Genomic DNA, 23,810 nt, shown 5'->3' on the forward strand with positions numbered 1-23,810 from the left:
AACAAGATATAAAGGACCTGTGAAGAATTTGCCCTGACATTTCAATCCTCTAAGGCAAAGACCCTGAAGCCTGATGCTCACACTTCTGACGACATGCTGATTCTGTCTCCCTTGCAATGACAATTCACAAATGGAACATTTAGAAAAAGATGCTTTTCATGATATTTGAGAACACATTTGAGGAAATGTTTAAAACTGTGTCTATGTGTTAGAAACACGACCAGTGAAGTACTCCAAATAATGATAGAAGCTACAGCTATTTTTCAGTATACATTTCACCAAATTACTAGTGAGCTACATGCTTTTTCTACTCACATGAAAAGTGAAAACATGAAGATGTGGCATTATCTCTTCTCTAGGGAAAAGATGGTCATTAAATATATATAAAATATATAAAATAAATAAATAAATATATATATATATATATTAACCAAGATTAGAAGAGAATTTGGAGCAATGAAAAAAGTTAATCTAGTGTTTCTTAGGGTTTTTTTAAGTACAAACTTTTTATATTCATTTTTGAATGCTAAAAAAGTAATTATTAAATAAACCATTTTTATGGTTCCTGGACTATTTGAAATTCAATTTCCATTCTATTTTTATATTTTCATTCCATTTTATCTTCAAGTCTTTTTCTTTCTTCCTTTTGCAACCTATCCAATGTTCTTCATTTTAGGATTCCTAAAAAGAATTTTCATTTCACTGTCTTTATTGAAGGAATTTAACATTATATATTCTTGCTTGTGAAGAGTTCAGAACATGTTTTATCATCTATACAATATAAGTGAGAGATTAAAGGGTAACTATTTCTTTTATTTTGTAGGTTGAGAAACTTAGGTACAACATATGACAATAAAAATGCTGGAACTAAATTAAAGATTTCCTATCCAAGTCCTTTCTACTCATTTATACCACTTTTCTATAATAATTTTCCTCTTCTAATTGAAATTAAGGTAATAGAATTGGAGCTACAATAGAACTTTAGAATCTCATCAAGCCCAGTCACCTTATTTTACAGATGATGGCATATAATTCTAACTGCTTAAGAAATTAATTAATATATATTAAATTCAATATAACAAGCATTTATTAAGTATCTTTTATGTTTAAGGCACTGTAATAGTCATTTGAAACTAAATACAAAGACAAAAACTGAAGTCCTTACTTTCCAGGAAGCTAAGGAATCTAAGAATCCATGAGTAGAGCAATCTAAGCCTGGATGATCATTTGTGCAAAGGATCTGAAATGAAAGGAAATGGTTTTTAATGGAATGGGACTCTGGATTTGGAGTCAGGAAGACATGTTCAAATCCTACCTCCTTCACTTAGTACCTATTTAACTTTGAGTCATTCACTTCATTCTCTGTCATCCAATGCCATCATCTATAAAATGAGGTGACTAAGCTTGATGAGACTCTAAGTTCCATTATAGCACTAATTCTATGATCTTATTAAGTGAGAGACAAATATCAAGTTCATAGAACAACAAGTAGATTTTTTGGCTGGGACCTAGAGTGCATGTAAGGAAATAAGTGAAATAAGTCTGGAAAGGTGAGTAGGAGCCACTTTTTGAAAACATTTAAATGGCAGATGAAGTCATTTGTATTTTATCCTAGAGATAACAGGGCGCTATTGGGGATTTTTGAGTATATGAACGACAAAGACAGATTCATGTGTTTTAGAAAAAGTATTTGGTGGAGAGGGCAAATAGGTGGTTCAGTGAATTGAGAACCACATCTAGAGACAGGAAGTCCTGGGTTCAAATATGGCTTCAGATACTTCCTAGCTGTGTGATCCTGAGCCAGTCACTTAACTCCCTTCATATCCCTTACTATTCTTCTGCTTTGGAACCAATACACAGTATCAATTCTAAGATGGAAGGTAAGGATTTTAAAAAGTAAATTATTTTGGTAGCTATGTGGAGATTGGTTTGGAGAGGAGAAATATTAGAAGCAAATAAAACAATTAAAGGCAATTGCTCAAGCAAGAGAGAATGAGAACCATTTGAGTGGAAAGGAGGGAATAAATATGAATTGTGAAGAGAGTGTCAATTGGACATGGCAACTTATTAGCTTATGGAGAGGAAAAAATGTAAGATGACACCAAAGCTGCAGACATTGAGTGAATAAAAAAATGGTGGTCCTCAACTGAAATAGTGAAGTTTGAAAGGAGAGAAATGTTTAGGGAGAAATATGGAGTTCAATTTTGAATATAGAGAATTTCCGATGCATATGAAACTTTAGAGATGATAAGCATGAAATTAGTATTTAGCACTAGAATTCAGAAGAGACCAGAAATATGCATGGATTTAAAAGTCATCTTTAAAAAGATAAAAATCGAACTCCTTAGGAGCCATAGAAATGAGAGAGAGAGAGGGAGGAAGAATGAAACAGTGGGGGTGAGGGAGGGAAGGATAGAGGGTGAAAGGTCTGAGAATAGGAATAGAAAAGGTCTGAGAAGGGAATAGAAAAGAGATGGTTATCCAGTAGGGAAATTGAGAAAAATAGATTTAATTGTTAAGAGGTCACTGGTAAACTTGGGATCTATTTCAGCCAAGTGTGGAATTGAATGGGGTTAAAAAGTGGGTGGGATGTGAGGAAGTGAATGCAATGAATGTAGACAGCTTTTTAAAGGAATTTTATTATAAATGGAGGAGAAATATCAGACAGTAGCTTTTAAGGTTTGACAGAATCAAGTCAAGATTTTTTTTAAGATGGAGAAACTTGGGCATGTCTTTAGGAAGCAAGGAAGGAACCAGTAAATAAGAACTTGAAGATGAGAAGGAGAAATAGAATGATTGGAGAGTCAAGTTCCAAGAGAAGTTGAGAGGGGATAGAAATAGGAGTAGCATGAGAGCAAGGAGGTCAACTCTTTCTTCACAAACTGGAACAATAAGGTCAGATAGTCAACAAGTATATTAAATGCTTACTCTGTGCTGGGCTTCATGCTAAGCACTGGGGATATTAAAAAGGGCAAAAAACAAACAAACAACCCTGCTTTCAAGGAACATAAGGAGGCAACATATATAACTAGGTACAAAAAAGGCACATACACTAGGAATTAAGGAAATCTGAAAAGGTAAGGCATTAGCATCTGGGGGAACCAGAAAAAGCAGAAGGTAGAATTTAAGCTGAGTCCCAAAGGAAACCAAAGGAATTAAGAGGCAGAAGTAAGAGGGGGGGCTGAACCCTCCAGGAATGGGGTACAGCCAGTACCAATGCATGCAAAATGAAGGATTGTTCCAGGAAGTACAAGTAAGCCAGTGTGATTGTGTGTGGAAAGGAGTAAGATGAATGTACAGAGGCAAAGTTATGAAGAGCTCAAAATGCGACACAGAGGACTTTATATTTGATCTTGGAGATAACAGGGAGGCACTGGAGTTCAGTGAGCAGAAGGGTAATATGATCAGTCCTATAATTTAGGGGAAAAAATACCTTTGTAGTTAAGTGGAAGATGAAGTAGGGAGAGATATGAGGCAAGGAGGTTAACCAGAAGGATATTACTATAGTTCACATGTGAGATGATGAAGGTCTAAACTAGATATGTTCATATGATATGAGTGATATTCATATGATGAATAGGTTTCATATTTCATCATATTCATATGATGATAAGGTGATATGAATGGAAAGAAGTGGAGGTATGTGAGATAGGTTATAAAATACATATGACATGCTGGTAATGGACTGGATATATTGAATGAATGCAAGTGGGGAATAGAGGATGATGCCAACAGTATGAACCTGAATGCCTGGTAGAATGGTAGTATCCTTGAGGGAAGCAAGAAAGTGGAGTAGAGGGGAGGTGGTTTGAGGGGAAAGGTACAGATTCCATTGTGGACATATTGAGTTTAAGATGCATTCAGGACTTCTGGTCTGAGGTGTCTAAGAGGCAGATAGAAATATATGACTGTAGCCTAGCAGAGAGAATAAGACTGACCATCTAGACCAGGGAGTCATCTGTAGAGATGACTCATCAGCCCATGAGAGCTGAGGTGATCACCAAGTGTGATTCAATAGAATGAAAACAGAAGGGGGACCAGCACAGCGCCCTGGGAGACACTCATGATTAGCAGGTGTGACATGGATGCTTCATCATCATTCAGCAGCCAGGTAAAAATCAAAGAAATCCTGTGGTTGAAGTCTGGAAGAGTCAGGAGAATTAGAACAACAGAGTCAAACATTATGGATAGTTTTTGGTTGACTTGAATAACTATTATATCAAGATTGTCAAGGAAGGAAAGTAAGGGGAGAGTAGGAATGACAGACTGGGAAAGACCAAAGGTGAAAGTACAACAAAGAATATGTTAGGAAGAGGGAGACTGATGTAGATTCAAAGGCGGAGGGGGAAAAGAATATGAAGTTGTGGTTAGAAAAAAGAATTTCAGAACTTAAGATCAGTGAGCTTATTTCTGCTATGTTTCTATGTATGTTAACATATTTATGAATTTTGTTGAGATTAAGGGTATGACTATCTCTGTGGATAACTAAGGTGGCATGAACATAAACATCATGGGAATTGATAAAATTAACTAACAGCAGGTGCATGGCATTTGAGGCATCAACATATGTGTTGGAATCTATAAGTATGAAATAAGAGTTAGAGTAAGAAGTGTAAATATGAACAAGCTACTCAATTCCTTAAGAAAGGAAAGAAAATGACCTACTAGTCAGTAGATGAGCATAAAAAGGATCTGGTCTTGGTGATAGACACAAATGGCACAAACCTCAAAGGAAGAGAAATTAGTGAGTAATGGGTCTAGAAAGAAGGACTAGAAGTTATCAGTGAAAAACAAGGAATATATACATCTTCTGATCCAGTATGTCAAGGATATATGAGAAACTAGAAGGTGTAGCCAAAGGATTCAGTGTTGGCTAGAGGAAGCTATTTTCCCATATCCCATGAAGACAGAAAGTGTGAAATAAGGAAGAATTAAGATAAGTGGAAATTCGTTAAAGACAGAACAGGAATTAGAGGCAGACAATTAAAAGGGAATTAGGTAGGGATGGGTCTGAGAAAGCTTTGGGGGGTTATCAACATAGTGTTCTTCAATCCCCTACACATTTTTCCTATAAATATTATAACAGTCACTGAGAAGATACTTTTCATTGCCTATAACTCTGAATCACAATTGTTTATTAAGACAACTTAATACTCTTTTATGTACAGTATCTTTATGTTCACTGTAACCATTGCAGACCTAAATACATAACTTCACTTTCTCATCTTGTCTTAAAATAGCCTCTCCTGGGATATGTGTGTGTGTTTATATGTGTATATACACAAACGATATTCAACATTCTTTCAGCTGGAATGCTATTAACTGTTATCTTCCTCCTGTTTGATCATCAGTGATTACTGATGTTTATAATGATGATTCTGGCGCATTTGTCAGGTTCTAGAGGGCTTTTTGAACCATCAAATGGAGATTTTAGAAAATAACATGAGGATATTCAATATAGGTTTTTGATCAGGGTATTTTATTATCTTGTATTCTAATTCTTTGAAAACTGATATTCTAGGTAGTGTTATTTAATTAGTATATTTGATTAAAGGAGATACTTGAATCTCAAGCCCTGAGTGTTTATTGTATTTCTTTTTCATTGTCCTCTTTGTTACTATTACCAATCAAAAATGAAGAGCTAAGGAAGGCAACCCAGTACCTATCACAATGCTTTGCACATTCTTTGTGGAACTGATAGTACTTAAGTAGTACTTAACTATGTAGAAATTCGATTGTTTATAATGTCTGTCTAAGCCAGAAGGTAATGCTGTAAAGATCAATGAATTTAGAATCACCAAAGATGTGGGTTCAGATCTCAGCTTTGATTTTAACAAGTGGACAAATAGTAGAGTATCTACTCTAAGCCTGTCTTTTCATCTATAAAATGGAAAGAATAAATACATTTCGTGTCTCACAGGGTTGTTGTGATGAAAATACTTTGTATACCTTAAACTACCACATAAATGTGAATTATTTTATTATTTACACACATAGAGAAAAATTGACTCAGTCTTCCCCAGCCACAATTATTTAATAAAAAGATATTCTTTGAGCTCAAAAGTGGTGAGAACCATGAAAACTGAGTCACAAAAAAGTTTAGCTCACAGAAAATTTTTAAATAATTAATGAAGCTTAGAATAGTTAGCTTCTAGGCTTCTTTCTACCTTTAAATCTATAAACATAAGATCTTATATCTAAAACAAATACTCCATTATTAATACCAACTTAGTAAATATATTCCCTACAAATACAAGTATTACATAAGTATTTATATTATTACCACTATTTCACCAAAGAGTAAATTGAGTTGATGAGCAGGTAACAGTTATATATTAGTTATTATTATTAAGTAGAAATCTGACCTTAAACATAGAGTTTCCTATTGTCTCTGAAAGAATGTAAACATTTCTGTTTTTCTCAACTTGATCTGAACCCAAACCTACCTTTGTAGCCTGATGACAATGATGATGAGGATAGTTAGCACCTATGTAGTATTTTAAGATTTACAAAGCCCTTTATATGTTTTCTCATTTGATCCTCACAATATCCTTGGGAAGTAGGTGCTGTATCATCCCATTTTACAAATGAGGAAACTGAGATTAAAAAAAAAGGTTAAGTGATTTGCCCAGGGTCACACAGCTAACTAGTATAAATTATATGCTTTCCCTTAGTTGATAGACCAGCCAATTTGGCCATCTCTCTGCTCTTCAGATATAGTACTCTATCCCCTATCCCTGGAATGAACTTCTTCATCGCCTCTGCCTCAAATTCCTCTCATCCCCCAGGAGGAAATTTAAGTACCACCTTCTTCACAAAGCCTTTCCTTAGCTCCCCATCTTTTAGGGCCTTACACCTCTAACTTCCATTTAACCACTTCGTATTTATTCTATAAAGATTTATTCTATATATACTTAAATACACAATGTCTCTTCCTATGGGATGTAATTTCCTTGAGAGTAGAGATTGTTTCCTTTCTTTTTTCCTTTCTTTTCAGTATTTTTTACTATCAAACATTTTTTGCTTTTGAGATTTGTTCCATTTTTCAGTGACTTAAAAAATATTTTGACCTTTATTGCTTGTGTTCCCTAAAGTATTCAGAGACTAAAGATGTATCTTATAAATATCACTTTCCTATTTGTTTGAAATTTTCTGAGTGAGATGATGATGGGGGGTTTTAAACTATTATTTCCACATTATATTCTCTAACAAGAGAGATGTATTTATTGTTACTTGAGTGATACTACCCAATTCACAAAAGCTTCGGTAAAAGTAGTCCTTGGTGGTGATGTAATTTTTTCTTTCTTTCCTCTTTCTATCAGGTGGTCGTGAATGCCCTTTTAGGTGCAATCCCCTCTATCATGAATGTACTTCTGGTGTGTCTAATATTTTGGCTAATATTCAGCATCATGGGAGTAAATCTTTTTGCTGGCAAGTTTTATCACTGCATTAACACCACTACTGGAGAGATGTTTGACATAAGTGTTGTCAACAATTTGAGTGAATGCCAGGCCCTTATAGATAGTAATCAAACAGCCCGATGGAAAAATGTGAAAGTAAACTTTGATAATGTGGGACTTGGATACCTTTCCTTGTTACAAGTGGTAAGTAACCCTGGCCTCCATAATCTTTGTGACCCATACAGTATGATTAACAGTGAGTAAAATAGTTACTATATAGATTTTGTGGATGATAGGATCCTGGAAAGAATTTTAAAGCCACAAGGAAATGTTGTGTATGAAGTATTTGATTTTTACTGAGGGAGCTGTTTCTCATTATAGAATGCTTGCTTCAAAATGATGTGCCCCACCCTATTAAAGGAGACCAAAGCTGCTTTGGCTGTCAATAAGTCACAGCCAGTCCAACCCCCTCTAAATGTATGTTAATTGTGTTCTTACTGGTAGGGTGGTTGTGCATGAGATGTTCACACCCATATATAACCAATAGACCTGCAATTATTATGGAAATTAGCAAAGGCCAGAAATTGGAGAGAACTGTTTATATGATCATATATTTTAGTTGTAGGTTATATTATTGTGGTTAAATTACAAATAGTAAAGAATACTTCTAAGGTGAATCATACTATATTAAATTAACCACTGCACACAAAGCTCATATGTTCATTTAAAACTTTTATTACATTGGTAATTAGATACATATTGATTATCTTAATAAGATCCCATATAGAATAATTTAATTTTTTCTGATATCAGCATTTTAAAGTTAAACAATGTGTCTTTTCCTCCCAGGCTACATTTAAAGGATGGATGGATATCATGTATGCAGCTGTTGATTCAAGAAATGTAGGTATATTTCTACCTAATTACTCAATTTGATCATTTATATGATGCCACTATATTTAAATTGAATGGTACTATACATGGAAGAAAATGGTGGCAAATGTATAAGATTAATTTACTTTGAATGATAACTATGTATGAAATGCTTTCTGAAATAGTCAAAACCATTCAAGTGGTACAGTGGGTAGAAGAGCCCTGGTATTGGAATCAGGAGTCAAGAATAGCTGAATCTGAATCCTGCCTTAGACATTCACTAGATGTGTGACTCTGGGCAAGTCACTTAATCTCTCTCAGCTTCAGTTTTCTAATTTACAAAAGGGGAATAGTACCTACTTCCCAGGGTGGCCATGAAAATCAAATGAAATAAATGGTATAGATGTTTATTATTTTCATATTAACAAGCTTAATTATACCTTTAATTCTTATGGTATTTTTCTTAAGCTCAAAGATTTTTCACATATATTTTTTCACATGTCAATTTTTTTCCTTAAAATGTGTGAAAATCTGTGAAAAATGATAAAAATAAAGTTTTCATTTCATTATACTTACTATAAAACATCCTATCACTACTCATATATTTTATTTAAATACATTCTTACTTATCTTTCTAAATATTACATTTCTTGCTCTGCTATGTAAGAAAAAAGTAACATATTGTCAACCCAGAAAAGTATTTAAATCTAAAAACATTTTTATCAAATAATCACTCCTACCCTATCCTGTTCCCATTTAACTTTAGAAGAAAAAAAAAACCATTTCAGTTTCTCTTTATTTCTACTTAAGAGCTCTCTCTGTCAGTTTGTTTCTGTCTCTGTCTCTGTCCAAGTCTTATTTATTACTTCAAAAAATTTATCCCGTGTAACATTATTGCCATTTTAAAAGAAAAACTGAAACTGAGTTGGTGTGTCTCTGACTGTGTAGATTGTAAGGAAGTTAAAATGAGTAACAATGGTAATTCTCCATCTGAAGTGAATTTGGATGAGAATGAAGGACAAGAACCAGCCTCAGGGTAGTACTTGAAATGTGCATAAGGTTCCATGAAGCCAAAAATCCATCACACTGAGTTCTTTTTGTCCAGTTTGAATTTTTCATTCTTGCTAGGAACCAAACAAACCTTTGAAGCCAGAACCCAGATCTCACCTAATTCTGTTTTTGACTCCTTTCTGCTTTGGATATACCTTTTGTTAGTATTGCACCACCTATCCAATGTTATCAGTTTCTTGATCTTGATTCCTTTGCATCATATATGCAGATATCATATATCCCTGATCTCTGTTTTAGGTATAGAACATCCTGTTTGGGTCTTCTTTTAATGAACTGTCACCCAGGCATAGTTACAACTAATTTTAAAAATCACTTTAATTGATTGCTCCTTCAGTTGTAATTCAGTAATTTCTGGCTCTTTGTGATGCCATTTGGTGTTTTCTTGACAAAATTACTAGAATGGTTTGCCATTTCCTTCTCCAATTCATTTTACGGATGAAGAAACTGAGGCAAACAGGGTTAAGTAACTTTCCCAGAATCACATAGCTAGTGTCTGAGGCCAGATTTAAACTCAGATCTTCCTGATTCTAGGTTCCATACTCTTATCTATTGCAACATCTAAATGCCCAATTGGTGCATTAATCAAATAATTGACTTTTTGTCATATTCAACTAAGTACGTTTCTTTTTAAATCCTATTTGCCAAACTATTTTGTCCAAAGTCCTGAATCTAATATTGTGGATAAATTTAAATTTATTTTTCTCAATTCTTTAGCTTCTATATGTAGTAAAATATATAGTAAAACTTCCTTTTTTCTCATATTTAGGTCTTTAAAGAAAAACACCAATCTGTAGATGATATACTTGTTTAATTCTTATTTTAGGAAATGTTTCAAAACAAATTTTTTCAACCCCTCCTCATACTTTTTGAGCAATTGTAATTCAAAAGATCTACTTGAGACAACAAAGCTTTAGAGTGCCTGCTATGTTCACTTGTGCCTGCATATATATGTATAATATATGTGTACCTTTTCACTTCATCCCAGTTTTTCTTCTTTCAGTTGATTAGTTTATGCTAGTGATTGTGTTATTTTCTATTTGAATTTGTAAGGACAAACTTCAAAAAAAAATATACTTACTTTCCTTTAAGAATTTTTTCCCTAGAATTAAATCATGCTGCTATCAGGAAGATAGTGGTACCTTTGAGATAGATTCACAATCAAGCTTCCCATAGGTGTGATTAACAAGAAAAAAAATTAGTACTTTTCCATCTAATTATGTTTTTCTTTTTACATAAACATAAGTATATTTTAATTACTATCACTGTTATTGTGTCATAACATATATGCAGGATTATAGTATAGTGGTTCCTTCTTTTAGAGAGGACATATTCTCTTTCCATTTATGAATTTATACTTACGAGAATGTATAATTTTAAAAAATCATTTAAATTGAACCTCATAGTATAGTAAAAAGGGGGGGGGATCACTAGAGTTAGAATACCTAAAATGAAATTCTATCTCTATCATTTACTACCTATGTGACCTAAAGCAAGTTACTTCACTTTTCTAGAGCTTAGTTTCCTCATCAGAAAAATAAGATGATTGGACTGTCAGATATCTGTAACCTTTTTGTGTGTATGTTATGGATCCCTTTGGCAGTCTGGTAAAACTTATTGACTTCTTCTCAGAGTGGTTTTTAAATTCATAAAATTCCTTGGATTATAAAGGAAACCAATTATAATGAAATGTAGTTGTTATAATATTTTGAAAAACAAGTTCACAGACCATAAGTTAAAAAGATTTAGGTGTGATAGGAAAAGTATTAGTGAAGGAGAGAGAGAAAGTGGATTTTTGCTCATTGAATATATATAGTCTCTCTATAAGTAGAGAGACTTATATGATACAGAAAAAAAGAAGCCTTATATAATTGATAAGGTCCCTACAAGTTCTAAATGCTGTTGTCTCTTGATCTTATCAATATAGAAAGGTTTCAAAAATAAAGATAGCTATGGGTTTTACCACTCTAAGCAAGTCAAAAGTTTATCATTCCTTCCTAATTGAATGTGAATAGTTAACACAACTGGGTTAGAACACTATGCTAATGAGAAAAGTCAAAGGTGGATGACTTAGTTTTATTCACAAAGAAAAATGTGGGAAGAAACTTTGCAGTCATCAAGTCCAAACCCTTCATTTTATAGATGAGACTGGAGAGATTAAATGATTTCTCTAGGGTCACATAGCTGGTAAGGGTCTATAGTGGGAATTGAACCTGCCTTTAACTATATGTTATACCCTAAGCACAGCTAACCTGCCATGACTCTGGGTACAATGGGGACCATATAAGAGAGCACTGCTGATCATAAGGGCTTTGCTCAGAGAAGGGTAAATATAACATGATAACTAGAAATCCAGCACCCAAACACATGTCCTTCTGCCATTTCTCTATATGATGGGCAGCTTATTTGTTATTCAGAAACTCAGATTTTTCTGTGAAATGCTGTATTTTCTCAAGTCAGGATATGTGAAATTGATTTCAGTACTCACTAGCTAAACATATCACATTTCAGAGTCTAACAAAATCTGGTGCTTATTTTTTTTTTAATTTTTAGAAATTTAAACACATCTTAGTAAGAATTCCATGATATTGTTTCTGTAAAACCCTTCTTTCTGACAGTCATCAATCTCCATATCTTGTAGGTAGAGTGGCAACCCAAGTATGAAGACAATCTATACATGTATCTTTATTTTGTCATCTTTATTATTTTTGGGTCGTTCTTCACTCTGAATCTCTTCATTGGTGTCATCATAGATAACTTCAACCAACAGAAAAAGAAGATAAGTATCGAGAAGGTTCATCATTGTTCCCCAAATTAAACTGAATAGTTAATAATTTCTCCTTTGGGTTCCAAAATAGGATAACCTATAACAACATAACTCAAGAAAGAAAAATTTTGTCATGATAAACTCAAATATCACATTATTTTATGATGCTTTTTTATCACATAATATGCCTAATAACCAGTGCTTCATAATTCAGCCTTTGAGTGAAACTACATATATATATAAATGCAGGTATATAAAATTAGAAAAGAGATCATATCTAAGAAGTTTTGAAAAGATCCAAACTCCTCAGCATTCATGAGTTTTACCAGGCACTGTAGCTAATGGAGATACATGATTGTAACCAGTTTTACTTTCATGTCTTTACTTTGGAGGTCAAGATATCTTTATGACAGAAGAACAAAAGAAATACTACAATGCCATGAAAAAACTAGGCTCCAAGAAACCACAAAAACCTATACCTCGACCTGCGGTAAGAGTAACAGTTTTCATTGTGGTATATATAGTAGCTGTGTTAGTCATTTTAGCAATCAGAAATCTGTAAATAGCAGTATTTCTAATATTCTGTACACTTTTACTCTATTTATATCAGAAACTTGCTAGAATAATCAATTCAACAAGTATTTCTGGAGTGACTACTCTGTAACTTGCAGGATTATAAAGTGAAGGTATGATGGAATGGTCTATGACCTCAAAAACCTTACCTTTGAGGAAAAACAACTGTATGCACCTGTTAAAGCATTACATGTTGCATTATGTGGCTTTAGGAGAATTAGGGACCTACACATAAAGGCTGTGCTTAATTTAATTCATACCAAATTTATGCCAACGAAATTATTTCCCCCTCTGGCTATTGCCAGAATGACATGTCAGGTTGCCCAATCTGACTGCCAATTCATAGAGATACCTCTAGGGTTTTCCCTCATCCATAAATGAAAGGTCTGGCTACCAAATCCTGAAACCCCATGGACTTTGTAATAATACCTTCCATGGGTACATGCTGGGAGAGGGGCAGCAGCTTAATTGTCTAGTCTCACCTGGTAAAGGTGATGTCTCTGCCATTATGACCTTATTGTTCTGGTGTCTTCACATTTCTTCACCATCCAAGAATAGGCTCATTATATAAAGATTTCCAGTGTTCCCCTGAGATTCCTGAGACAATGAAGTAATTGGAGATAATATGAGAGAATAGGTAGTCATGTTAAATGCTATATATTGCATATCCTTTGGGAATTTAGAAAAGTAGAGATCTCTATAATTCTAAGAGTAGGCAGGTAGGATTTGAAGTGACTTTAGAAAATGAATAAGCTTTGTATATGTGAGGTGAGCAGGACCAAGGATTATATTTGGGGGTAAAAATATAGCCTAAAGTATCTGAGTGGAATGGCAATGATAATGGCCTGGCTAGAATGAAGGATTTGTAATGGTGACTAGTAGGTTATAATGTAGGACTAGATTTAAATATAAACATAGGAATTTCAACTTAATGTGATGGGTATTAGAAAGACATTGTAAGTTTTTTTGAGTACGGTCTTGAAACAAGTGGGAGGATTAATTTCCAAGACAACACCAGTTATAAAGCTATTCCATAGTCTAGGTTCTGGGGTCGGGTACTAGTAGAACTGAAAAATTAAGCATAAAAAGGAAATAAATCTGCTGTTATTGACTACATGTAGGAGAAAAAACAGAATAATTACTAAAAATAACTTTGAGGTGATGAAAAACCTGGAGAATCGTGATCTATTGAACAAAAACAGGGAGGAAGAACTCGTTTGGGAAAGAAAATTATGAGCTAAATTTTGGGCCTCTTTAATGTCAAATAATGATAGAATATATAAAGACTGTGTCTAGGAAGAAAGTTAAAAAATAAAGGACTGGAGTTAGGTGAGTGATAATTACGGAGTATGTAGATTTAAGAATTAACAGCATAAAGAAATTATATTTGAATCGATGCAAATTTATTGGGACTCTAGGTCCTAAATTATTTTAGTATTCCTGTACCTAGTGTTGTGCCTTACACATTATATAATTAATGTTGATGCAATTGATTTGAACTGTGGGTGCCATAGAAAAATAAGGAATGATGATAAATGAGAAAAGACTACTGAATTCATATAGAAAGATACAATTGGTGACCTTAGAGCAGTTTTGGCAGTGGTAGGTCCCCAAAACAAATTAGAAGAAGTTGAGGAAGGTAGTACTGAGGAGATGGGAAATAAAAGCAATCTATTAGTCAAATGATAGGTAATTTTTAAACCAATATACTATGTAAAGTGGAGGAGAGAAAATTATATGAGTACAAAGTGAGACCCTCCCTGCCCTTAAATATATATTTTATTAGGAAGATTCAGTAGTTTCATAGATAAATGCATATTGACATCTAAAAAGTTATTTACAATGTATGTGGGGCAGGACCTAACAATTAGGCAATTTGATAAAGGACTCTTGGATGAAATGGTACTTGAACTAAGTAAGCTTTGATGAGATTTACAGTTAATAAAAGTCAAATGGTGATGAGGGAGCTCATTCAGATGTAGACAACAGCCAAAAAAGTCATGAAATAAAATGTCTTGCACAGGGATTGGCAAGTAGAACAATCTGGCTGAAGAGGAGAACATGCATGAGTGAGGGTAATGAGTATTATAAAATCAACCTGCAAATATGGGCTGGAGCTACAATGTGAAAATGTGCTTTAAATGTTTTATCCCAAGAGCAGTGAGGAGCCACTGAATCTTCCTGAGTGAAAGTGACCAGGTCAGAACTATGTTTTAGGTATTTCAATTTGGGAGATTTATTGAAGAGAAAAGAGATGAGAGAGACTAAATGCAATTGTAAAGATAGTGCAGTAGTCTGTGTGAATGGTGTTAGATATCTAGATTGAGTAGTAGTGGAAAGAGTAGGGAGGGGACAGATGAGAGAGAGAGAGAGAGAGAGAGAGAGAGAGAGAGAGAGAGAGAGAGAGAGAGAGAGAGAGGAAGAAGGGAGAAAGATGAAAGAGATGTTGAAATAAAATTGTTAAGACTTGACAGCTAATTAGGATGGACAGTGTGAGAGAGTGAAGAATAAAAATGACTAAATTGTGAGCCTGAACTATTGAAAAAATGATGATATCCTTGACAAAAACTGGGAAATTAGGAGATGGGATTGGGGGGAAACTAATGAGTTAGTTCTGTTTTAGTTATGTTGTATTGAAGATGCCTATGGGACTTTTAAGTGGAGATGTCAGACAGTCAATTAAAGCGCACAACTAGAGCTCAGGAGAGAGATGACACAGCTTAGGAAATTAAATGTGTAGCTGAATTCCTGGAAGCAGATGAGATGAGATCCCCATTATAAAGTATAGAGAGAGATGAGAGGGTACAGGAGAGAGCTGAGGAGTACATCCATGCAAAAGTGGTGGTATATGGATGATGAACTTGAAAAGGAAGCAGAGAAGGAATAGTTCCATTGATAGGAAAAGAGCTATCATAGAGTCATTGGGCAAAAACCTAGGAAAGTTAAATGTAGCTGTCAGTAGGGGAAATGAATGGGTTCTGTTGTTTCTTTTTGGTTTTGAGATGAGGTGAAAATATGTAAGCCTAAACCTGTATAAACCAATGGATAAGTGGGAAGGGGATAAGTATAAAACAAAGCTCTTCTAAAAAAGTTCTCACTGTAGAACGCCCTTAATAAGGTAAAATTCAGAAAGAGGCATCCTCTCTTCCTTTGAACCCAAAGCAAAAGAAAAGATACTAGGAGAGATGGCATACTCTTACTTAAGTGAAGAGCCCAAAGGAAGGAACTCACATGAGTTGATGTCATCATTCTTCATCATGAGATTAGATCATTCACTGAGAGTAGGTCGTAAGTTCTCTCTGGGGTGAATAAGAGACAAAGGAAAAAGATTATCTAGGGCAGTGTGAAAGTGAGAAACCAGGAATCTGTAGTGACCCAGATCTAGGCTGTTCAGGGATGACTAGCACCTCTGTTGGGAGAGCCTGTGGAGGAGCTCTTTTTGGGGCTGCTTTCCTCCTTTGGTGTCCACCTGCCAGCCAGATTTCACCTGTGGCTCCAAGAAGCAGTAGCTACCACACTCCAGTAATGGCAGATGGGCTAAACCAGGTTGAAGATTACTGACAAGCCTCAAATCTGTTGATGAGTTGGGGTGGGGAGGATCTACCCCAAGCACATGAAGATGTCCCCCACTGGAGACAGATGAGAATAATTTGTTCCAGTAGCCATGAAGGTGATTGAAGCTGGCCCTATGAACATTTAGAGCATGGTCCGACATGGAAGACACCAAAGTCATCCACTGTATCTTGAGAATCACCAGTCGTCCTGACTTTTTTCTTGTGACTGGACTTGTGATTCTGGAAGAGAAAGAGAGGCTGGTCACTTTATGCTCACAGACTCAACTAAATTCAGTTTATACTTGAGTCAAAAGGCAAAACTCATTGATGTCATCTTGGTCCTCTTTGGGTTTGAAGTACAAAAACTAATCAGACATTGCTAGGCAGTTTTATTGGAAAATCTGATCCATGGTCCTCAGATGGGGATTAGCAACAGAAGTATTAGAATGGGACCAAAAAAAAAAAGGGAAGAAAAATCTGTTATTCCTGCAGAGATTACTGCCTCTAGTTACAGCAGAAATGTGGGGAAGATTCTTTTTTTCCTACCATTCATTCTAGAAAAGAAGATTAGGGCTCTGCTAATTATAAATGTCAGCAATTTGTCAGTGCAAGTCACTTTTCTTACATTCATTTATGGATGGGAAGAGCTAAAAAAAAAAAAAGCAAAAAGTGACACCACCCAGAACAACATGAATTCATTCATCATCATTTTTGACTGACATTCCCCAATCTAATGGTATTTTGGATAATAAAGTTTTACTTTAATGCTAATTATTTATTGAGTGCCTTCAGTGTCTGGTTTATTTAGAGGTGGCATGGTACAGAGGAGAGTCAGAGGTCAAAACTAGAATCAGAGGATCTTGGTTCAAAATCCTGCTCTGATTCTGACTGCTCACAAGACCATAGACAAGTCATTTATCCCCACAGGGCCTAACCTTCCCCACATGTAAAATAAGGGGTTTGGATTATTCTCTGAGGTTTCATGCTGTAATTCAATGAATCAGACAATCAACAAACATTTATTAGATACATTCTATGTGCCAGTCACAGTGCCAGCTAGCCATTGTGATTGAAATATAAACTGAGATAGTCTCTTTTCTCATGGACTTATCATTCTGTTGGGAGATGTTCAGTAAATATTAAAATGAGATACTTACTGTAAACACTAAAATCATCTAATGTGACATTACAAATGGCATACAGAAAATAAACATATTTAGAAAGATAGGAATACATCGACACACAAAAGATATGACAGACTCATGTTTGCCCTTCCGTAAAAAATAAAATGATCTGATTTGTAATGGCATTTTTTATCATTTTCATAATCAATTCTGCTAAAATAAATAGAATAAGAAAATACCTATTCATTTCTAAATTAAGTCCTTTCTTTTGTTTCAGAATAAATTCCAGGGAATGGTCTTTGATTTTGTAACCAGACAAGTCTTTGATATCAGCATCATGATTCTCATCTGCCTCAACATGGTCACCATGATGGTGGAGACTGATGATCAGAGTCAAGAAATGACTAACATTCTTTATTGGATTAATTTGGTGTTCATTGTCCTCTTCACTGGAGAATGTGTGCTGAAACTGATATCTCTCCGCTACTATTATTTCACCATAGGCTGGAACATTTTTGATTTTGTGGTGGTCATTCTCTCCATTGTTGGTAAGGAAGAGTCATTTTTCCAAAATAAAAGTTAGCAAAAAGTCAAAACTTGGAAAACTTTGACATGGCTTTGCATTCATCTCTTTCAATCATCTAGGTCTTTCAGACAAGTCTTCTAGCCCATTCTTCAGCTTGTCATCTTTGTAATTGTAGGCTATGCTTGAAATGAAGTGTAAAGAAAGCATTTATTTTTATCAGGATTCATTTATCATTTTTGTTCATGCCAGAATCTGATAAATGTAGCATTGTCATAATGCTCTAATATGTAGTGGAAAGCAATACAGTATATAAAAAATGACCTAGTAAACACAGATATTGCTTTGAACAAAAAACTGACACAAAGACTCATTAGTCAAAGCCAGAGAATCCACAAAATATGATGTTTCACTAGCTAGAATATATATGAAGAGAGAGAGAGAATTCTGTAAAAGACAATACTTAAAAAAATAACCCTTACTTTCTGTCTTAAAATTGATACCAGGTATTGGGGTAAGGACTAGGCAAATGGAGATAAGTGACTTTCTCAGAGTCATGTAGCTAGAAAGTGTCTGAGGATCTAGACCTTCCTTTTCCAAACTTGACTTTTTATCCACTGAGCAACCTACATGTCCCTGGATTTTTTTTTTTTTTAGTTTTTGAGAATGTGTTCTATTATTAGACTTCGGAAGGAGAGATTTCCTATAATGCTATTATTCTCAAGATTTTCACTGACTGGCACCTCTTTGTTGCATCCTATTTCTCTTGAAATTAAGAATCTCTTCATTGATAACTTCAGTCAAAGAGTTGGTAGAAGACTACCAAAAATTATAAGATGAATATCTTGACCCAAATTTTCCTGAATTAAAAAATAATTTTATTTTTATGTTAAATTTGTATGTTAAAATTTTGTATTTGTATTTTAAAAATCAGCATATTAATAAATTAGCCCTAGTCACTGGAATATATATAAATTATCAAAATTTGCTACTAAATGTGCTTTATCTTTTTTTGTGTGTTTGTCCTCGTAGGTATGTTTCTAGCAGAGCTGATAGAAAAATATTTTGTGTCCCCTACCCTCTTCCGTGTAATCCGTCTTGCCAGGATTGGACGAATCCTCCGTCTTATCAAAGGAGCAAAGGGTATCCGTACACTTCTCTTTGCTTTGATGATGTCCCTCCCTGCTCTGTTTAACATTGGGCTCCTGCTCTTCCTGGTCATGTTTATCTATGCCATCTTTGGAATGTCCAACTTCGCTTATGTCAAGAGGGAAGTTGGAATTGATGACATGTTCAACTTTGAGACCTTTGGCAACAGCATGATCTGCCTCTTCCAAATTACCACATCAGCTGGTTGGGATGGTTTGCTTGCACCCATTCTTAACAGTGGACCCCCAGACTGTGACCCTGAAAAAGATCACCCTGGAAGCTCAGTCAAAGGAGATTGTGGCAACCCCTCTGTTGGGATTTTCTTTTTTGTTAGTTACATCATCATCTCATTCCTGGTGGTGGTAAACATGTACATCGCTGTAATCCTGGAGAACTTCAGTGTTGCTACTGAAGAAAGTGCTGAGCCACTGAGTGAAGATGACTTTGAGATGTTCTATGAGGTTTGGGAGAAGTTTGATCCAGATGCTACCCAGTTCATTGAATTCTGTAAGCTCTCTGATTTTGCAGCCGCCCTCGATCCACCTCTTCTTATAGCAAAACCAAACAAGGTCCAACTCATAGCCATGGACCTGCCCATGGTAAGTGGGGACCGAATTCACTGCCTTGACATCTTATTTGCTTTTACAAAGCGTGTTTTAGGAGAGAGTGGAGAGATGGATGCTCTCCGAATACAGATGGAAGAGCGGTTCATGGCTTCTAATCCTTCCAAAGTCTCTTATGAGCCAATCACCACCACTCTGAAACGCAAACAAGAGGAAGTGTCAGCAATTATCATTCAGCGGGCTTACCGGCGTCACCTCTTGAGGCAAAAAGTTAAAAAAGTTTCATGTATATATAAAAAAGACAAAAGTAAAGAAGGCAATGGACTGCCTATCAAAGAAGATATGATAATTGATAAACTGAATGATAATTCCACCCCGGAGAAAACTGATGTGACCCCTTCCACCACCTCTCCACCTTCCTATGATAGCGTAACAAAACCTGAAAAGGAAAAATATGAAAAAGACAAAACAGAAAAGGAAGACAAAGGGAAAGATGTCAGGGAAAGCAAAAAGTAAAAAGAAAAAAAAGAAAGGAGGAAAAAAGAAACAAAGAATATTCCCTTTTTTGACCATTTGTTTACAGCCTGTGAAGGTGAAGTATTTGTGTCAACAGGACTCCTTAAAGGAGATTTATGCCAAACTGACTGTTTTTACAAATACATACTTAAGGTCAGTGCCTATCACAAGACAGTGACCGCTCGTCAGTCAACTGTGACTCTGTAAGGCAGAGTAACAATCCTGACCAGTGGTTCCTGTTTTCACTACCAGCTGACACTGCTGAAGAGGAGAGACAAAATGGCTACACAGACTGTAGGGACTAGACAAAGGAGTGAAAAGTTAAAATTTTATGTATGTTTAACATATGACACTTGACTACGGTAATCGTATCCACTGCTTATGTTTCAACTGCCACATCTGCCATATTTTTACAGAATCTGTGTTGGTGAATTTCTTTTTTTTAATTCACAGGTTGTTTACTATTATATGTGACTATTTTTGTAAATGGGTTTTATGTTGGGGGGATATGGGTTCAAGGGAGGGCAGACTACAATTCTCTATTGTACAGACAGAAATGATTTGCATGAAGGCATGTCTCACTGCTAGCTCATGCACGGGAAAACATTACATCACAAAAAGAAACAGCTTAACTACTTCATGTTTCAGGATGTTTCTAAATTTTGAGGTGCTTAAATAGCGATTTACGTTTAAGGTGTCTCATCCAGACAAATCTTAATGTGCCTGTAAAAGTCCTGTAGAATCCACAAGAATTAAAGAGTTGTTTTATTTTTACACAATCCATTATATGTGTGTATATATTTATATTTGGATATAAATATATATATTAAAGTTGGTTCAGATTGTCACTCAGAGTCCCGGCAGCACGAATTTATGTTCTCAGTAAGTGTCCTTTGGCATAAAACAAAAATACCCTAGTAGTCTTTCTGAGGAAATGAAATTGACCCCAAAACATAAACATACACATACATACACAAAGCCCTTTCTAAAGTTAATTCTGCTTTCTCCTGCAGTATTGTTTAGCCATCTTCTGCTCTGGGCAAGGCTGACACAGTAGGTATCCAAAAATTAACAAGCGAACAAACAAAAGTCTACTATGTAAATAATAATTTTACCTAGTGGTGCATGTTTGAGCAATGAATTTTTTTAAAAAATAAGATAAAATAATGACCTGAGCGCAGTATTTATTGCATCAAATATGTACCACAGTAAGTGTAGTTTGCAAGCTTTCAACAGGTATTATGATGTAATTGGTACCATTATTAATAGTTCGGGAGCTATCACTGATGCATGTTTTATCTTGCCTATATGCTGCTGTATCTTACTCCTTCCACTGTTCAGAAGTCTAATATGGGAAGCCATATGTCAGTGGTAAAGTGAAACCAATCGTTCAACTGAGACCTCATTCCTCCATGTCATTAAGCAATAGGTTGCAGCAATCTTAAGAGCTTTTTGCTTTGCATTCTTCAATTTTAAGTGAATTCTGTGCAGTATATAGAAAGACTGTACAGACACGTTGCCAGCTGCTTAAATCTGTCTAAAAAAATTATATGGCTAGAGTTTTCTAATAAAATATAAATACTGTAAAAAGTTCATTTTATTTTATTTTTCAGCATTTTGTACATAAAATAAGAAATTACAATTATCTGCCAGTTTATGTCACAGTCACTTTTGTTACTTTCTGTCCGTAGCACTTTTTAAATTGAAGCACTTCACAAAAGAAGATATAAAGACAAGGATGAGTCATCGATTTCTGCTTTTTTTTTCCAGTAGTACTGTATATTTGCACACATATTAATTAATGTGAAATAATTCTCAAAATGAGGACAAAATTCACTTGCTTCCAAATAGTAATATTGTGTTGTGGAAAGGGGTGGGTGGGTGGGTAAGATGAACTGTGATTTCTAGCACTGCCTAATTCACAAGATTGAGTCTACTGTCTTTAGGTCATGAAACCATTTCTTTTTTTTCCAGAGTTTGTTTCCCCAGACTACTCTTATTCTTGTTGATTCATACTGCACTAAGGCCTGTTCTAAAGATGAGGTAGCTCCACATCCTGTTTCCACAAGAACCAAGTATTGGTTTATATTCAATCAGATCAGGACATTATGTGTTTCTTACCCAAGCAAAAAGTTTAGTGTAGATTCCTTTTTACTAAAGCTATTGACTTGTAGTGTGTTGGTGAACTGCATGTAGGAAAATGCTATTACCATAAAGAACGGTAAACCACATTACAATCAAACCAAAAGAATTTTGTTTTGTTTTGCTAAATTGCATTTGATTGTTTCTGTCTTTGTTTCTATCTTTGAAAATATGAGTTAAGGATAGATTTCTATAATGTAAAAAAAGATCTCAGAGAAAAATAAATGTAAAGAAAACTAAAATTAAAGATAATTCATTCATCTTTTAAATTTTTCATGGAATGGGAAATGAATTTGATTGCTTAACTTAAGATGGCTGTTCTGAATATCAAATTTTAATATTTGACTGAATACCTGGAAGTAGTGTCGGGCAGAGTGGTGGAAAGTTATATAAATTAATAAAAATTTTACTAACATTTTAAGTTGTGTCTTAATTATTCTATCTTCTTTCCCCTCTGTTCTTTTCCACTTTTCCATTTCACTCCTTTCCCTATATTTTTGTTCTACTTCAACTTTTCCTTTACACTTCACATTGCTTCTTTAGAACTTCATAAAACTTTCTCACCTATAAGCTCATCTTTTTTTTTTCTCACCCTGGTCACCAAATAATTTCTTTAAGATGAGGTTCAAGCAATAAAGGCAACAGAGGATAGTGAATACGGTATCAGACTTAGAGCCAGCAAGTTCTTGCCTCTGAAATTTATTAGTTTTCTGATCAAGCTGTGACAGCTTCATGGTCCTTATCTTCATCCACACACCTGTAAAATGAAGGACTTAAATATTTATATTGATGTTCCCTCTAACACTCTGGCATCCCAGTTTCTCAATAATCTTAATCTCCAAGATTCGACTTCATCATTATGTGAATGTTCACATCTTTGATCTTCCATTTCCATGATCAAGAATTCTGAGATTTTCTATCTGACAATAACCTCTTATCATTTCACTCTTCCCTTACGCCTCATTCTTCTGGAACCTTCTGGAACCTTCACCATTAGTGCATACACCTTTCAGTGCTATGCCTGCTCTGCTTTTTATCCTTCCTTCAAAAACTTGATTAGTTCACCAATTTGACAATATACACTCCCAAATCCTTTACACCACTGATTGACCTTTGTTTATTTCAGAGGTTTATTTATTTGGGTTTATCAACCCAAATCTTCCTGGCTCCAAGTCTGGCAACCTATCTCTGTTGTCTCTCTTGCTTGTAAATAGTCATAAAGAAATTTTTTTCATGACCAAGGTAGAAAAAAAGGTAAATGTATAGATGAAAAAGTTAAATCCCAGCCTCCCCCAATCACCACCTCTACTCTTACTCATAGAGAAGCTAGATGGCACAATGGAGAGAGTGTCACTTCTGGAATATGGAAGACTTAACTTCTTGGGTTCAAATTTGGCACCAGAAAATTTCTAGCTGTATGACCCTTAATCCTGTTTACCTCAGTTCATCTGCAAAATGATCTGAGGAAGTGAATGGCAAACCACTTTTGTATCTTTGCCAAGAAAATCCCAAATGGGGTCATGAAGAGCCAAACACAAATGAAACTGAATGACAATAA

The 23,810-nt window shown here is 34.9% G+C and overlaps 1 protein-coding gene across 5 annotated transcripts in view; it reads left to right on the plus strand.

Annotated features, from left to right (window-relative positions):
* LOC100016409 (sodium channel protein type 2 subunit alpha) overlaps window positions 1-22,673 on the plus strand; it is a 147,351-nt gene extending 124,678 nt beyond the window's left edge. For all 5 annotated transcript variants that reach the window (XM_056797215.1, XM_001367160.3, XM_007494289.2 and 2 more), the window contains 6 exons: window positions 7,323-7,604; window positions 8,250-8,303; window positions 11,983-12,120; window positions 12,494-12,598; window positions 17,637-17,907; window positions 18,915-22,673. In XM_056797215.1, coding sequence (XP_056653193.1) covers window positions 7,323-7,604; window positions 8,250-8,303; window positions 11,983-12,120; window positions 12,494-12,598; window positions 17,637-17,907; window positions 18,915-20,110 — 2,046 coding nt within the window. In that variant the 3' untranslated portion in view covers window positions 20,111-22,673. The remainder of the gene's footprint in view (window positions 1-7,322; window positions 7,605-8,249; window positions 8,304-11,982; window positions 12,121-12,493; window positions 12,599-17,636; window positions 17,908-18,914) is intronic.
* Window positions 22,674-23,810: the final 1,137 nt, after the last annotated feature.

The sequence above is a fragment of the Monodelphis domestica genome, chromosome 4 (assembly GCF_027887165.1).
Source record: "Monodelphis domestica isolate mMonDom1 chromosome 4, mMonDom1.pri, whole genome shotgun sequence".
NCBI classification, from domain to species: domain Eukaryota; kingdom Metazoa; phylum Chordata; class Mammalia; order Didelphimorphia; family Didelphidae; genus Monodelphis; species Monodelphis domestica.